The sequence below is a fragment of the Pectinophora gossypiella genome, chromosome 19 (assembly GCF_024362695.1).
Source record: "Pectinophora gossypiella chromosome 19, ilPecGoss1.1, whole genome shotgun sequence".
In the NCBI taxonomy this organism is placed as follows: Eukaryota; Metazoa; Arthropoda; class Insecta; order Lepidoptera; family Gelechiidae; genus Pectinophora; species Pectinophora gossypiella.
Genome location: NC_065422.1, coordinates 4,294,170 through 4,313,448, shown reverse-complemented (window position 1 = coordinate 4,313,448; position 19,279 = coordinate 4,294,170). Strand labels below are relative to the sequence as shown.

General features: G+C 35.8%; 1 protein-coding gene across 4 annotated transcripts in view; it reads left to right on the top strand.

Annotated features, from left to right (window-relative positions):
* LOC126375445 (ankyrin repeat and SAM domain-containing protein 1A-like) overlaps positions 1-19,279 on the top strand; it is a 147,837-nt gene that overhangs the window by 119,460 nt on the left and 9,098 nt on the right. For all 4 annotated transcript variants that reach the window (XM_050022364.1, XM_050022365.1, XM_050022363.1 and 1 more), the window contains exons 12-14: positions 9,266-9,540; positions 12,687-12,923; positions 13,640-14,023. In XM_050022364.1, coding sequence (XP_049878321.1) covers positions 9,266-9,540; positions 12,687-12,923; positions 13,640-14,023 — 896 coding nt within the window. The remainder of the gene's footprint in view (positions 1-9,265; positions 9,541-12,686; positions 12,924-13,639; positions 14,024-19,279) is intronic.

The window sequence follows — 19,279 nt, the reverse complement described above, 5'->3', positions numbered from 1 at the left end:
CACACAACAGAAGAAGAGTAAAATATTAATTTGTATACAAATAAATCCACCACCAACCCGCCTCCGGTCGATTGATGGTAGACCTGTGCCCAGCAGTGGAACGTATATACGTAGGCTGTTTATGTTTTTTTTTTTATGTACAACTAAATCCAAAAATATAGACGTAGAACATATATTATTATTTGAAACCGCATCATCACATTAGTTGCAAGCGCAGTGCAACCTACCAACACATCGTACACGAAATGCAAGCGAATTGCAAACTTGACGCTTATTAAAGTGGACATGCGTTCGCGCAGGGTCAACGACCCGCCTTTGTCCACTCTTTATGGAAACGATTCGTTGCAAGGGTCGTTTGTGTTTACCAAATTTTATGCAATTTTTGTGTTGATTCTTTAGTATCTTTCTTCTTGTCTTCACCAACTTATGTATCTGTTTTTTCTTTGTATTGACCTCCAAAATTATAATTTATGACAGTCATGTTAGTGATAAGTTACCCTATCGCAAATACTTATGATGAAAAGCATGATGCTTATGGTTTTAGCTGTAGATACTTAATCATTCTCTCTAAGCACGATGTATTTGCAATTAAGAATCGCAACCTAGACGTTGTAAGGGTGTGTGTAGCCAAGTTGCAAACTATTGCGACAAACAACATTGTAATAGAAGAAAATGTATGGGATGTTAATGACTTAACACTTATAAACGCAAAAGTATGTTTGAATTTATTTATTCTACTTCAAATGTCCCGATGAAACAGCTGGACGGACTTGAAAGAAAATTGGTTGAAACCCAGAAACGAATAAGCCAGATAATTGTGAAGGGTAGACTTAGAACTATGTACACGTTTTAACGAAAATCCACGCGTATGAAATCTCCTATAGTAGATTTATAACAAGGTAAAATAAACCTAGAAAAGACTTCTAATCACGCGCTAGTTTTTCTGTCCAATTATTCATAGCCAAACATCTCATTACCTATAGATTCATGAGCCTATAATTACGTATAATTTAATCAAAGTCAAGGCGAAGTGATAATTGTACCTCACACTATGAGAGCAAAAAATGTAATCGGCTTCATGAACAATTTAACATTAGGCATACCTATTGAACAAAAAAAATGTATATTAGAACATCGATCATAAAGATTTATCTAAACTTACATGTGATAAAAAAATAAGTTACTTAACTAATGATAAAGCAAAGGCTCTTATAGAAGATGACTATTATGTTTTTGAGAAAGAATTTGATCTACACACGGTTGGTTAAAAACAGATCCAAAATGTTTGCATTCATTTCTGATCCTAAGAGATGAGGTTATTTTTCAATGACACTTACAATAATCATCTAAAGTACATGGGAAGAAAGGCTAATTTATATTTTATAACCGACATTGTGCTATTTGGCACCTAATTTGTCGATTGCAAAGCATTTCATATGACAAAAATAATAAATTAGGAAGTCAGACCGCTAATAAACTGTAGCGGTTATCAAATAGTTAGCATTTTTACATCCTATGACGATAGCATGACTCATAGTAACGTACGTACTTCATGAGTCATACGATGAGGAAACTCCTGCGCAGGTGACTTTATAGATTATGCTAAATTATGCAGACTGCAGGACGTCCTCGTTGTTTTGAATTAAAAGTAATTAGAGGTTTTTTTCCTGAATTTTATCAAAACTTTACAGTATTTTTCTGGGTTGCTGAGGTTAGTAATCCACTTCACAACCCACGCGATAGAAGAAGAGTAAATCGATATTAAAACTAAATAAAATCAGGTTATTTCGTCTGCCAAATCAGCATCATTGACAATTTAGCGTAGAGACCAAATATTGTTATATTAACACTTTCGGCAGAGCAACGTCATTACACGTCAAAATGAAAACACCCACATGTGACGCAACTTCTATAAACGTTGACGTTGTTAGACGTTGTTCCTTTTACTAAAGATCGTAGTATAACGGTTATGATAGAACGCTTATATACGACGACGTTTAGTAACGTTTGTGCCATATTTCACATTATTCTTCTTATAACAAAATCAGAACGTCCTTCAGCGTCTCCTAATTTTGTATGGAAAATTAATGAGTCATAATACATTTTTTTAAACAGCCGTCCGGTCAGCCGAAAGTGTTAAAATTGAGAATGATCCTGATTTGGTAGGCGAAGGAAACCTATTTTAATTTAGGTTTGATAGCGAATTACTTGTCGGATAACACCCATAATAGGTGCAAGAAAACTGTCAACCTAAAATAAAATTAAGTTTATGTTTACCAGAAACACTAATTCGTGCAAAATCTTAGCCAATGAGCATAGCTGCAAGTCGACTCATTGTTAGCATACATAGTGTTGTTATCGTATTTATCATTCTTAGGCTGCACCCACATTGGGCGTTGGCCGAGCGTACGCGTTTCCTGAGCGTGCTGCCGGCGTCGGCGCGGCGCGGGCGTCGCGTCAGCGCGCCGTCTGTGGGGCGCGGGCTTCGCGTTGTCCAGCGCCGCACAAGCGCTGCGTGAACGCCGCGCAGACGCCGCGCTTACGTCGTGTTCCACGGGCGACTGACTGACTGACTGAGATGCTAGCGGGCGCGGGGGGGAATGTGTGCGGGGGGCACGGGCGGCCGAACGCCCGTCTGGAATCAATATTATCAGAAAAGCAGAAACTATCACTGATGACGTTCTAACAATCTCCGATTAAATTCCCTTCGTCATTGCAATACAAAAATGCATGTAACAGGAAATACAATATTTTCCTGTCAGTCATTTTTGATAAAGTAAACAAAGGACGCATTGTAAGCAAATTTTATTTCGGACTGATGATTAAGTACCAGCTGTGTGGTACTTTGAAATGTAATAGTTCTAAGAAGAGAGATTCCCATAATTTTGTTTTTAGATGTTCATGAAATTGTTGAAGACAATTTTCATGCTCACTTCCAGGAAATATAAATGTAGAGTGAGGATTGGCCATAATTTGTTTTCTTTTGTACAAAAATATAGCGTTTCTGTTACTTTATAGGTGTATTTCTTATACTACTTTCGATTTATAGTGAAATCTAAAACTTAGAACATACATATCTATTACCTATGCTAAGTTTACACCTATATTTTACCATTGCTCTAGTTTATAAATAGTTCTTTATATCATCAAGACGGTTTTAAATAATCTCAAGATTCTCAAGGTTATAAAATATATTTTTATCTGAACTGGCACAAATTCTTGAAATATATTTGGGATTATGTTTATCAAACGATCCAGACTTCAGTTAGAATGGTCTCTTTCTCGCTCCACCTGCTTAATATTATCATTAGCCACAACATTTTGACAGTGCCTATGTAACTGTCACAGTTTGCTGCAGGACCTTTCTCCCCAAAGGTGATATTTTCTCACCACCTGCTTAATAATAAGGATTTCATCACTATCAATATTTCAGGCTACTTAATGTATAAATTTCTCTCAATATAAATAAACCTTATCAGTTATCAAGTTCGTAAATGATATCTCCGCCTCAAAAACAACTCGCTCGGAACATCTGTGTCGACATTTTAACCCAAAAATAACAAAAAAAGTTTAAAACCGCACAGGAACTATTGGGTTACACTATTTCAACCAGATAGCTTAATTTTAAACACGGTTCATCCTGCTAATTTCAACTTTAATATCACGTTACTGAAGCTAAAATCGTCTGTGGGTCAAATGATATGTTAAATTTCAACTGAGTTACAAAAGTTGACGTTTAAGAATTTCACAGTGTAAAGTTACATTAGGTTTGTTTTTATCATTTTCTACTTTTTTAATGTTAGTTTTTGTGGTAACTTTGGTATTTCCTTCATCGTTAGTCATATATTATATGAGGGTATGAAAACGAATTCCACTTAATATTCACATCTCAGTTTTGTTTTCTGGGACATTAAAAAGGCCATTTTCAGGCCACCTAAAAAAGTAATATTGCTATTTAACATTTGTTGGCATTGCGTTCTTACTTTTGTATGCGCAAATGTCTCTATTTTCTTCGAAACAAATTACCTAAGCTTTAACTCCATTCAACTCCTGCTCAGACGCATCAATGTTTATTGTTCTAAGAACAAGAACATTCATATCTGGCATCCAACGATAAACCTTGGCCGTGATATCCCACATGCATATTGTGATGGTATTACTACACCCACTCTGAAAGATAAATTTCTTCGATCGACAGCGATCGATTGTTATTGGTTGACGCAGATCTATTCATGATTATGACTCAGAAATAGAACTATTATATAAGAAAGCGTCTATTAATCGATGTCAGTGTACTGTTAGTTTTCGAATATTTATTCTTTCTTCTTTAAACATCTTCATCATATTATTCGGATTTATCGATGTTATAACACATATCTAATTCCCTAGTGAGATTAATTATGTTATAAATGACTACGAGATCCAGTAACGTTTACAAAGATTTTGATAGACGTCTATTCTGTGAGTGTAGCAACACCCTTATAATATGTAACCCGAACTTAATTGACAACATGTGCTTATGGATCTCGTTTGTTAAGAAACACTAAATTGTTATGTTAAAGTTTGTTAGTGTTAATATAACTTACTACTTTGTTGTTCTAGCGAGCAGTTATTTTGAGAAGGTTGGCAATATTGGAAATAAATTATGGTTGAATGAGCTGATTATAAAGCGTTTGGAATGTCCTACACAATTAGTATTAATAGTTAGGTATCATCTTATCAAGGCATTATTGTGTTACAACACGACATGGTTCTTAAGTTAGCGAAATGGTAATCAACGAAATGACAAAATATTTTTTGTTGTTTTAGATTTTGTATCAACTATTACCATATTAAAACACCAGTTTTTTTCATAATTTAAATAAAGGTGAGAAACTGGTCTGATCTGAATGCCGTTGATTAATGCGATCATAGATTTATCTGGTATTTTGATATGTAAATCTTATGAACCAGTTGTATTTAACTTGCGTCTTAAACTTGACAGCACTGTTAATAATGATTCAGAAAAATTCAGAAATGGAGAGGACTCTAAGTTAAAGCGGGTAGAGTTCACGATTTACATTTATAATTCATTTGGCTTATATGGCTTTTATATCTCACATGTAGACACACTCTCACATGGACCCAATGCAATGCATGGAGATTTGGAACGGAAATACTTGATTTCAATAATGTGTTTAGAATATGTTAATGTTGTGCACTAGAGCTGATATAGTGGCAATGACTGAGACGAAAAGTAGTATTTTTTTTAATTTCTAGACACGCGACTGCGTGTCAAGCCAAGTTCAAGTAACAGAACTGGCCAGCAGCGCCGTGTGTAATTATGTCCTACACGACAGTTGTCATAAACGTGGACCCAAAGCAATTAATTATAGGCTCTGCAAGAATCTAGAAGAAGTACATGTAACTAAACAGTAAATCAAAAGTCCTTGAACAACTGGTATATTACAAGAAATAAGTAACACATAAATTCTTATGTCAGATAAACGCAATAATATGACACTCCTTTATCGTTTGATAAGCGAGCCACAACATTCGCAGAAGCGCCTCAAAAATAATCAGATTTTTATCCGGTTTGCGGCTTATCTTTACTTTTGTCAAGACCTCACTTTGTATAAACATCCCTACAAGGCTTTCTTTCATCTTTGTAAACTGAATTAAAAACGGCACTTCACAGTCAGTGTATTTTAAGTGTCTGACCAAAACTGTCGTGTCCCTCTTTATTTGATCGAGTCAATTCTGATACAATTGTGTTCATGAATAAATTGATGCAGATTAATAAAGTGGTCGATAAGTGACGTCGGATCGTTCTTATCAATATTGCAAGTCGTCAGTTTGTGCGCAGACGGCTGCTCGGGCGAGCGTATATAGACTTATATATTTTTCATGTCATCGTTAAAGTTTTCCCAAGTGTTTCCAACAGCTTGCGTGTGTTCTCAAGACCTCTATCTATCATCGCAGAACAGTGTCACATTTATTATATGTTTATCATAACCGGTCGTGTTAGTGTGAGAAGTGTGTAGCATTTTGTAATTTTTAAGGAAATAAATCTTACTAATGTAGAAATGACGGCGGTAGAGTCCGACGGAATATTTAATGATCGCCATACTGATGGGAAACTGTAAGTAATAATGGGTTTTGATTAAGGAAAATGGGTTTAGGATGTAATAGATTTTACGTTGCTTCGATGAGGTAAATGCACTTTAGTCACATGTATTGTATGGGCATGCATCATGTTGAGTCATACTCCGTGACAGGTTTCCCCGATTGTTATCTATGGTTTGAAATTGCGATTTCTGAGAAAATATGAGAAAAATAATTCATGTTATAATGTGGGTCAGTGAGACTACATGACAATTACATAAACATGGTCGTTTATAAAGACTACAACCAACTGACAACTTGTTTAAACATGTCTGCAACGAACAATGAAAACAATGTAATTGTGTATGTTCCTTAAACTAAAACATTATAATGATGTATATTTTATGATTATCAAACAATTAATTTGATAAAAACATGTATCAAATACCAGCCTATATTGTGAAGAACATTTCAGAGGGGTAATAAAGAAAGAAAGAAATTATTTATTCGGCAAAAAATACATAATTACATATTGTTAAGTAGTAATTAGTAATTAAAAATAGAATTATAAATTCTTAATGCCGAAACGGCTGCAGCTCAGCAAATGCCATAGCTGTAGCTAGATTAGCATTGATTTTCAGCTGGTAGATATTATGATCATGATATTATACTATATACCTATTGATGACAATACCAACAACCATAGAATTTCCATACTATATAACTTATGTCTCTCGCAGAAGTCCTTTTATTGAGCGTTGAAATAACTACATTACTTTAGACGTTTCCCTTATAACTTTCAACTAATACTATCTAATATCCCGTACTTTATATTTATTTTATGATAAAAATAGTATGTCATTGCATGTTTGGTTGGTAACATAGTTAAGTATGAACACGTGTTTAAGTTTATATTGTTATGACTGTACTTAAAACTTACAAATAATTTCATTTCACTGGATATTAATTTACTTTGTCTACGTCTTATCCGTGGTCTGTTCTGTTATTTTAATGCGACCAGACACTCTCTTTGCTTTCATTCAAAGCCATAAGTCGTAAAGTTAGAAAACAGTACACTGTTTTCAAATTTTATGTTCAAGTCATAAACGTTTTCTGCCTCTGAAAGGCCGTTTATTTCATGTATAATTTTAATGTTGGTAACTATTTGGTCTTATTGACTACCAACACTCATGTTTAAATTCATGTCGACAATTTGTTTTATGATTTGTTTACTTTAGCTTTTATTGATAATTATTGGACTTGAATTCTGTATTTTACTATCCATTATTTTAGTTTTATGTGCTATTTACATTACAAAATATGGTTTAATTGGAAAGTGTTATTGATAGTGTACCTAGTTCTGGCAGACACCAGCTTAATTTTAATGTAGCTTGATAGTTTTAAAACTAGGTCTGTCTCTTTTTGCACTTATCGTTAGAGAAGGGTAGCATTATTAAGTAAAGACTAAGTTTGTGTCAGCCAGAGTCGGCACCATTAAATAATTAAAAAATAATACTTCATGTTTCGGGCATTTTGCCCAATACTTAACTGAAGGACTGAATAATTAAATGTCACGGATTGAGTTGTTTCTGTTTGTGTCAATAAATCTAAATACTCTTGATTGAAGATAATGATTATATTCTACGTAACATTCCATTACTTTATGAATAAAAAAATGTAGAAGGTAGTTAGATGTACATCCATCTCAAGATGCACTAAGTGCACACTCTCCGAGCTTTCTTTCTTTGCTAACAGAAAAAAGAAATGTAGCTTGTAATTGATGAACTTTCATATTTCGGTTAAAGGTTTCTTCTTCATCTTTTGAGTACGGAACCCCATCTCATTTTAAATCCAAACCGGCAGGTTTATCGTAATTGCATCGTGCTGCAACATCGGTAACGAGTGGAGCCTACAATGGCCCATTGTTACCTTCCCTATTGTTACCGCTACTGTCACTTGCCCTCTCACTTAACTACAAATGGCTACAGGTTGGAGCTAAGATTTCTGTTTCGGCCCTTACATATTAATTTTTTATGTTAATTCTGCCTCTTAAGGTAGAAGTGACCTATAGGCAGAATGAAACGACTGCTTAGCTTAGCATCACGATTCTGAAAAAGTTTAAATCGCCAAAGACCTTTGACTTTGTCTAAGGGCTATTTACATAGGTTGTTAATCGGGACCAACAATTTAACGTGGCGTCAAGAGATTACTTGGAAGAATAATCACTGCTTTATTTTGAAGTTTGTTTCGATTCGAAAATTATATAATTATATGGACACATTCTTCTATCATTTGGGTGGACGTCTAACTGCAGAAATCCTGTAGTTACCCTGTGTTATTCAGCCGCCAAAGGCACCTGATATGGCTCATGTAACTATGATGAAATAAATATAAGTTTATTATATTATTAAGGAATCACTATTGATAAATTAGTTATTGCTGGATGTAATGACTAATATAGAATGAATCGTTGCTGAACCTAAAAAGCCTTTTCCATATTATTAAATTTTCTGTGCTGCATTGTAACCAAAGGTATAATTAAAGTTGTGATATGCATCTCGTTGCATGTGCATACCAAACAATTCAGGTCAATTGTTGCAGCCCGTACAATAATGATATGAAGTCAGTCGGTAGTAATTCTAATTGCTGGTCGCCATGTACTAAAACTCTGTACGGTTTAGCTTGACAATATTGTTGATGAAATTGAAATACTGGCAAAAGAGATTACTGTTGGAGATAACTATAGTGTCTAGGTGCCTATAGATAACAATTACAAGCGACGTGTTACTTTTTAAAGTTTTGCTACTTCAGTTCTTTCTCAAGCGAAAAAGTTTTGAGTGCATAAATAACGAACTTCTAAATACACACACGTGTGAATAAAGACTTTCTATAAAACACTATATAATACAGTGACACTTGATGATCGTGTGATGAATCCTAAGGCAAAAGAGGACATCAAATCAAAATCAAATCAAATCAAATATACTTTATTGCACAGAACTAAAATAAAATGCAAACTGGACTAAATCACCAAAACCAATTTGATGTATTCTTGTAGTTATACACCGATATACGTAGAACCGCCAAACATAAGGTTTACCTAGGATTAACTAAAAATACTTCAGCCAAAGATTTATTTGTAAAAACATGTTGTTACATTCTTCTTTTCCCTTGTCCACAGGCCTCTTCAAAGGCTCAACCACGACGCTCGACGGTATTGGTCTTCGGCCGATGCCAGCCGAAAGGCCGAAAACGTTGCGGAAGCTAAAGTCAGTGTACGACGCTTCTCCAACAGAAACCCCGCCTGTCAACAACTCTAACTTAAGCAGCAATGGACAGGCAACAGAGAAGAATATCAATGGAGTCGAAGACGAGGTCAGGAGAAGAAGTAACACAACCAGTTCGACGCAAAGTGGGGATAAATCGCTTTCAATTCTCAGCCCCTTCGATGAGCAGGTAATATAAAATTTCATGTTATAATTTTGTTAGGATTAGTTGTCAGATTTTTATCATCATCCTCTTACCCTTATACCACTCTAAGTTGGATCGGCACAACAGTCATGTCCTAATCTTCCATCCATCTCTGGTAGTAGTCGTCTCAGTACTCAAACACATATCCATTTTTAGGCCATTCATCCTAACTTTCATGCCTCTTATACCTATTCATTTAAAAAGGTGGAGTTTCTCAATTCGTCGGATTTTTTTTTATGTATGTTCCCCAATTACTCGAAGACGCCTGGACCGATTTGGAAAATTACTTTTATCCGGAATGAGGTTTTGCATTTTTTATCGGATAAAAACCTATGTTCTATTTTGCTGAAGCCTTTCACAACACTAATTTAAGAAACACTCTTGGCATTCCTCTCCATGCTACTTTTTATGGAATAATTGAGTAGTGTTTTCCCTCTTGCCATCTGCCCCATGCTGATGCCATTACAAAACAAAATTGCATTATCAGAAATTGCGAACAACACAATCAAGGTTATCAAAGGACTCTTGATTTATTGCATGAATCATAGTTATAAAGACTATTGCACCTTGATATAACACAATTCACTACAAGTGCTAAAGACCTCAATAATTATCAGTATTATGGTCAGGTGCAGTCGATAAGTTCAACAAGGTGTCCCAGTAATAGATGTTATATCTACTTTATCATTATTTCCGTCCTTCTTAGTTCGTTGCACCAATACTTACTTATTATTATCGTTTTTATCAAATATAAGCGTTAGTATTTCTATAATCGACAGCGCTTTTTCGATTAATACAGAAAACCCTTTGTATCGACTTTATATTGCATTGACTTTTTATCGACGTTCTTTAATTTTTACTTTCTTTTATAGTGCATTATCTGTCGATAGCAAAACACAATTTTTTATGACTAATCCTCTGGTCATGATAAACTGAATTCTTTGGTCTAACAGAAAGTACGGTGCGGTGTGGGTACTTAGTTCATCTTACGATGGATTTACCTCTGACTTGGGATAGCCGTGAGCATATGTTTTGTAATATTCTTCAGTCAAGCAATATCTGCTTTAGAAAAACAATCTGGTTGTATGATAATCACGTCTTTCATGACAAAGGGTATACTGTATATTATATTCATACTCCATACCTTTATTGGCCATTTATTGGAGGCCTATGTCATGCAAATAGCATACAATTAGACTTACGACAGGTTTGGCTTATTGCGAATTGTCAACAGCACAAATTCAAAGCCAGGAAGTCGACAATTGATTCCGAAGCCATTTTAAAACAAGGACGTTTGCGGTTTTGTAAGACAAGGTTTGTCAAACCCAAGGTTTGTCAGATAACCTGGAAAACTAAATTACTGGTAATAACTTTAATGTTATCTAAGGCCTTTCTGCTTGGGCATTTGTTTGGAGTCGGGTGTTTTTTGAATTGGTAAAGCTAATAATTGTTTTCATTTGCTGTGTGGTTGCTGTTAAACCCCATACAGAATCAACCTCCCTCTATCAATTACAGGTAAAACAGACAATACTCTATACAGGCTGTTAAAATTTCAGAATTAAAAAAAAATACCTGTGTTTTGCGACGGAAAATTCCACTTGATATTAACTTAGAATCATGGTTGAAACATCCTCCTTAGTATTCGTTATTCAGTAACCAGGTGTATACAGGGTGTTAGTGACATCGTAATATATAATATATATAAAGGCTTCGATTCCTGGTGGGGACATTGTCGAAATCACTTTGTGAGGCTCTCCTTTGTTTGGTAAGGACTTTTCAGGCTTGAATCACCTGATTTTCTGAAAAAGTAAAATGATTCCGCGCGGGCACCTTAAACCGTTGATTCCGGATATTAGCCGTAAAAACACCTCCACCATCCCGCAGTGGAGCAGCATGCTCTACTAATACTTCACAGTATGCTCCACACCTTCTCCGGTTGATTGAGGGGACGCCGAGCGCAGCAGTAGGATGTACATAGGCTGTTTATGTTATGTTAGTTGCCAGCTGAACACATCCTAACATCTACTACAACAAAAGATGTCCCTTTATCACCTTGTCGTCTGTCACCATGCGGGTCTACAGTTTATTTTTTATTATCACCATCAATGCAATAATGTGCAGATGCAACATTATGCAGGTAGTCAGCTGGTGTTGTGCAGGTGCAGTCTGTTTTGTAAACTTTGTTTTCCTGTGTTCTTAAAATCGGGTTCCCTGTGCATATTGCATTGAATCATTCGCTTGGTAGGTCGTAGTTTTACGAGTTGATTTGAATATTGAAGCAATGTATTTGAGAGTGTCGAGTGGTAAGATCGGGATTGGTAACTTAGTAAGTGACATGACTTTCGTTCATTCTTGCAACACCATCACCATATTTTATAGGTTCTTTTTGACGTTCGTAATGTGACCGCGTATATACCATAAATACTTGATTGACTACTCAGTGGTGAAGAAAAACATCGTGAAGAAGCCCAAATTCCCGAGAAATGCATTTTCGGAGGTATGTGACCTAACCTGTATGCGGCTGGTTTTCCCTTCGCGGGTTGGAAGGTCAGACAGGCAGTCGCTTCTGTAAAAAAACCAGACCTGTCCAATCTTTAGGTTAGGTAAGCGGACCCTGTGAAAAACGGGGTAATCCTAGGGAGATGATGACTTGTTTAACTTTCGATAGAGTGCTGGTTAAAAAGGACAAAAGCTGAAGTTTTAGGAACCGCGTATATTGTACACCAGTATAGAAAAAAGTATTGCATTATTGCCACACTTAAATAAATAAATTTAAAAACTAAAATGTTGGGGTTGCCAACTGGCAACATTTTAGTTATACTTTGTTATTGTTTTACAAGCTAATAACCGCGAGTTCTTTTACATCTGATTCCGCAATATTAATCATTGATCAGCTATAGGGGAAAATTCAAAAAATCAATCCTATTTATTTTATAAAAGTTAGTGAGTATGTATGGATTGATATTTGGTATCTTTCATAAAAAACGACTTATCAGATTTTGATGGAATTTTACTATGATATTGCTTATAAGTACATCAGAATATCAGATCGGCTGTAATTTTTAAAGATACCTACGCAGATGACGTCACGGGCGGCTGCTAGTAAAAAAAATCTTTTTTTTTGTTCTCAGGAGGAATGGGCCAAGATATCCGAGATAATGGCGTCATTTGGCAGCAAGTTGGTCAGAGAGTCGGTGTTCGTGTCAGAATTGGAACAGGAGTTCACTTCCCGGTTAGGGCTTAGTTGTTCAGAGTCCAGTTTGAGCCCCTCCGTGGCATCCAACCTGGGACTCTGGTTGGCTGGGATCGGTCTACACGATTACGAGCCACTGTTCCTAGAGAGTGGTTATGATGATATCGATTTTATTGTAAGTATTTTTTTCAAGATTCTAATATATATGTGACTAGAAATAGAAGTATATGTTATTTGATAACATGGCGATCGGAATGAGAGACTTTCCAGTCTACGTTCGTCAAAAAATATAGATGGCTCTGTAAAGAGGCGCCTTCCTTTAGCCTTCTAATTACATGGATAACAGACATATGCATCTTTTATCTTTGTTTTGGGTATAAATGATGACCTTTGTTAATACACACAGGCACAACACATCTTCCACCCTTTATTATTCTGAAAAACTAAAGAGAAGCAATATAGGTAGCAACATAATTCTATACCATATAGCGTAAAAATATACCTAACCAAAACAATATGCTTGTTTACTCAAATAGTATGAGGAACTGTCAAAATTTAAAAACACTCAACAGTAGCGATATCTGATGGGAGAAATACGCAGATTTTATCCTCATTAAGTTATATCATTTCCTATTGTTATCATTTTCTATTGGTGAGGACCTGTAAATGGCTGTTTGTTTTTTAGTATGAACTATTATTTTGTAATATTAGCTGTTGGTCTTCCAATAAAATAATTAAATAAATAAATCATATTTCAAATTCAAACTTTTTTTCGGTTTTTTTTACATGCATAGTTGTTAGTAAATAGCCTATGAACTATGTTAGTAACATCAAAATACAAACATAGAGTTATTGGTTGAAGATCTAACTAACATAAACCTTTTGTTACAGAACGGTATACTAGACGAAAACGACCTCCGAGAGATAGGCATAGAAGAAAACGATAGACAAAAAATACTAGAGTCAGCCAAACAATTACCTCTTAAGATAGCAGAAATAAGCAATAATTATAACAATAATAATATTAGTAAAAACCAATACGAATCCGTTGAGGATTGGCTAAAGAATATTAACTTAGAACAATATAATGATACGTTTAGGAAGCATTTGTATGTTGATATGGATAGAGTAAGGAGGATTTGGGAGGTGGAGTTAACGGCAGTACTGGAGATACAGAAACCTGGGCACAGGAAGAGGATCCTGGCTTCGGTGTCCGGTGAACAGAATGGACCTGCCACTAACATGGAAGATATTAGCGCTGATCTCAACAATTTGGTAAGTTCATTTTTAAATGATTTTTGTTTTTATAGCACTAATCCGTGCCTAGGGAAACTCAGAAAGAGAAAATTATATCGAAAAAATTAGACAGGAGAAGAACCTAGTGTAATGGTTAACACGTTTGTCCCGGCTTGATAAGAGCTGCGGGTTCAAGCAGAGCCTGATTTTTTTTTATTTAATTTTCCCTTTGTGAGTTTTTTTTTCGCCTTCTTTTTAATCTGTTCCATGTAAGCTCTTTTTGGTTTTCTTCTTCTTCGTGTCTTATAAGGAGGTAAAGGAATTGGTCTTTCATAGACAAGAATGGAGAATGGTACACCGACTCTTGTCGATGCCATTTAAGAGCCACGCGAATGATGATGATGAGTTCTTTTTTAATTTTGAAGCTAATAGCGTGACTATTTATATAAACTCTTGCGACCGAGATTGGCGTTTGGATTTCAAAATGCCGAACGTCTGTTTCAAGTCCAAACTGACCGACCGACATCTTACGACTTTTATCGATATTTTTCTTTCTTTCATTGATTTTTTTCGATTTAATTTTCTCTTTGTGACGTTGACGTTCCCTAAGGATTGTTCCAATGAACTAACATTTCCTAATAATACTTATTTGAAGGTTTTATTTTGTCGTAATATGTTGGCAGATTATAACACTTCAATTTAAATGTTAAGGTGGCACTTAATATTATCTATGCGTGTAGATTGTACCTCATAAGACTAACACATAATCGTACTACGGGCGTTCTTTGCATATGAAATGCGCAATAAGTAAGAGGCTCTATTGGAATTTGCATAATGGAAATATAGATAGCTATTTAGAATATTATTATATTTTATTATTCTGTTGCTTTTTATTTGCATTTAAGATAAAATAATTAATAGGTACAGAAACTTAAATAAAATTATAGAATATTTATAATAATAAATAAGTTTATAAAAACAGCCTCAGTGGATTAGTGGTTAGTGCGTTGGGCTCATAATCTGGAGGCCTATGTTCAAATCAATTGTGAGATTATACTTGTTTGGATAGTAACGTGATTGTCCGAAAAGTAAGACGGTTCAGTACTTCGGAAGGCACCAACCCGCAGTAGAGCAGCGTGGTGGAGTATGCTCCATACCCCCTCCGGTTGATTGAGGGGAGGCCAGTGCCCAGCAGAGGGACACATATAGGCTATTTATGTTTTATAATATAATAATGAACTTATTAGTAGATATTTTTTAGAAGAAGAAGACGCTACTAATAGGTTATTTGAATTGGTCAAAGATAAATTATAAAATGTAAATCTAGAAATAGAAGCCTAACATGACCAAACATCTATCTCATGTTACTTTTCAACTTATTTTCGAATTTTATTTATGTTTTAAGTAACAATGAGTACGACGTTTGACCGCGTTTATTGATGTTGTCACAGGACTATATTTCCATCCGAAATCCAAAGAAAACTTTCGTTTTGACGTTTCGTAAAAAGTATCTTATTTGAATAGGTTGTCAAATAGCCTATTCATAGTTACTTTTATAACAACACTTTATAACGTGTTAACATGAACATCAGCGAGACAAAAGACCATAAATTAAACATTATAAAGCCGTAAAATGACGGAGAAATAGTTAAAGAGGATATCCTGGGCATGCACTCATGACCACATCAAATGGATTAGCATTGGTGCTGTGTTGCCATACTGTATAAATAGAATGAAAATACAGTGGTTAAAGAATTGCAAAAAACAAGGCTAAATGAAAGGTTTGGTCGTATTAAAGATTTGATGGTAATGTCATTTATTTAAAGTAAAAACATAATTGCATCTGCCATTAGGAGTATCTTATCAACTCAAAAATTATTGGTAAGAGCAACTTTATTTGACACTAATTTCAGACGATATTAAAATCTTTCGTTCGAAATTAACTTCGTTATTGAAAAAGTATAATTATGTAATTCAATCTGCATATAAAATAATAAAAGTTATTACAATTCAATAATTACATGTTTTGCTTTGAAATCTGGATGTCATGTTTTATTATATTTCGCAATAATTTTAAATATTTACTGGAATTTTATTAACGTCTTTTACCATTTGTAATTAATTTGCGATACTACAAAGGAGCGCCGACGTAATGATAAAAAGAATTTGGAAATTATTAGCGACCCACTCCGGCTTCGACGGGTAGTGTATTATGAAATTATAGAATAGATCATTTTACACCCCCACTGTAATATTAACAGAAAGCTCGGTGAGACGTGCGTACTTAGTTCATTTTGCAATGGATGTACCTATGTGAGCTTTTGTACCTATAATGCAATTCACTAGGTGCCGATTAGTTTGGTAGGGCACGTGCATAAAGGCTAGGTATACTGAATACATAACATAACATAAACAGCCTATATACGTCCCACTGCTGGGCACAGGTCTCCCCTCAATCAACCGGAGAAGGTATGGAGCATACTCCGCCACGCTGCTCCAATGCGGGTTGGTGGAGCTGTTTTTACGGCTAATAGCCGGGACCAACGGCTTAACGTGCCCTCCGAAGCACGGAATCATCTTAACTTTTCGGACAATCAGGTGATTCAAGCCTGAAAAGTTCTTACTAAACAAAGGACAGTCTCACAAAGTGATTTCGACAATGTCCCCATCGGGAATCGAACCCGGACCTCCAGATCGTGAGCCTAACGCTCTAACCACTAGACCACGGAGGCTGTTAGCATAAAGGCTAGGTATACTGAATACAGTATTAATATGCCGTTGTCAATCCGAGCAGGACGCAACATCCTCTAAAAATTAATTCCACACTCGTATTGCTATTAAAAGTTTATTTTATGCACCTGTCACCGTGCTGTTTGGCTGCATAACTTAGGTTTTTGTATATTTAAGGCTGTAGGGACCTTAGTCTAGTTCCTATTCGTTACCTAGATGGCGTACGTGTAGCGGTTTCAGTGTAAAATGTTAATAATTTCGTCTGTTTCTTATTTACCATTATTTCTGAGGCTTCATTTTATTTGCGGTAAAATAATAATGAGGATCTCGGTGGCGCAGCGGTAAACGCATCACCAGCCCATTAACGTCCCCACTGCTGGGGCACGGGCCTTCCCTATGGATGGATAGGGAGATCGCGCCTTAAACCATCACGCGGGCCCAGTGCGGATTGATGGTTATTAACGACTGCTAATGCAGCCGGGACCAACGGCTTAACGTGCCTTCCGAAGCACGGAGGAGCTCGAGATGAAAACATTCTTTTTTTTTGTGGTCACCCATCCTATGACCGGTCTTTGCGAAAGTTGCTTAACTTCAACAATCGCAGACTGAGCGCGTTTACCGCTGCGCCACCGAGCTCCTCAATAATGATTATTAGATACATTTAATACGCTAAAGTTCTGTTTGCTAATAAAAGTAAGAAGGTAAGAATGAAGAACTCTAAATACTTAAATTTAAAAAATGCACTCAACTGCTAATCACATATTCATTAATTACCCCATCGATGTCTTCCCCCTCAATCTGCGACGGATTACCCATAATTCGGGGTAATCCGTGAAAATTGCTCATGTTGATTACCACACCTGATGTAACCAGGCAACACCCTTGCAGGTGTGACAGAGGGGTAAGATAAAAGTAAGCTTAAAACGGTAACGAATAAGCATGGATAACTCCCTGTACCCCAAGTGCTATTGCTCTTTTTCAGTGATTTTCAATGAGGAGGGTAGGTGAAGAATGTATTAAATTTTGTGATGGACTTAATAAATTCTACGATTATTTACACTTCACTTAAAAAATATAAACATAGCATCAGGCCAATCAAGTCTGTTTACCCGAAGGGGTAGGCGAAAGGTGTATACGGTCACGGGTACTAATATGTAAACACTTTGATACCATGCCACATTAACTTTTTTGATACGGCCTCCGTGGTCCAGTGGTTGAGCGTTGGTCTCACGATCCGGAGGTCCCGGGTTCGAATCCCGGTGGGGACATATCACAAAAATCACTTTGTGATCCCTAGTTTGGTTATGACATTACAGGCTGATCACCTGATTGTCCAAACAGTAAGATGATCCGTGCTTCGGAAGGCACGTTAAGCCGTTGGTCCCGGTTACTACTTACTGATGTAAGTTACATGAGCCATGTCAGGGGCCTTTGGCGGCTCAATAGTGACCCTGACACCAGGGTTGATGAGGTTGTTTACACCTCACAACCCACACGATAGAAGAACTTTTTTGACAAATTAAACCGTAAGTCTCATTAAATGTCAAATATGATAGTGCGACGAGGTTCTAAAGTGGGGACAAAATATTACTCATGACTGTACATGAGAGTGGAGAAAGCGAAGGTGGTGTGTCAGAATCGTAGTAAGTGGAGTTCCGTGGGCTCTGCCTACCCTTACGGGAAATAGGCGTGATCTTATGTATACGTATAACTTATAAAATAATGTTAGATACAAGGTAAAATGATTTAAATTCATTGTCAACTGAGATCGGCCGGAGACTCAAAGTCAGAGGGGGTGACCCTAGGTCTGCGTCTTACCTGGTCCAACGCCTGTCAGTGGCTGTGCAACGGGGCAATGCCTGGGTTCGTTTAGACCAGGTCAGATTCAGAACACTTAAACGCCTAGTTGGACGTGACGAAGTAACGTATGTTTCTGATTATGCGACAAATTGTGTTATTTTATACGATTTATTTGTGTTTACGAGTTATTTATCAGGTTGATTGATTGGTTTGTTTGAGGAATAAAACATTTCATTGTAATGTTTGTGTCGACTTAAAATTTATGTGCCTTAAATATAATTTTAGTTAAGTGTTTTAAACAATATTGATGAGTGGCACATTGTTATTGGCTTCAGTTTAAATCCAAGTACTTATATACTATTTCAATGAAAACAAAAAAAAAACAAAAAAAAAACGCATTTGTTAGTCACAATAATAACAAAGAGAAAACGTACAAAGTGACACCTTCACAAAACGAACAGTAATTAGATCGAAAGGGTTGCAGCAGAAAAAACAAAAAAGAATGATAGTACCGAATTGCAATAATTGGATAAGTGTTCCGTACAAAAATATACGTAATTGAATAACACACTTTAGTGTATGTTTAGTGTGTAATTAGGTTGTTTACAACCTAATTGCATGTTTTCTTGCTTCTTTACTTCATAATTTCAACAATAAATTCCTGTTTTAATCCGGCCAAGTAGTTAATTTGCGGCAAATCATAAAAAACTCAAGTCAAAAAAAATATATTTTTATTCTTAAGGCAAACTTATCTGTTACTTGTTT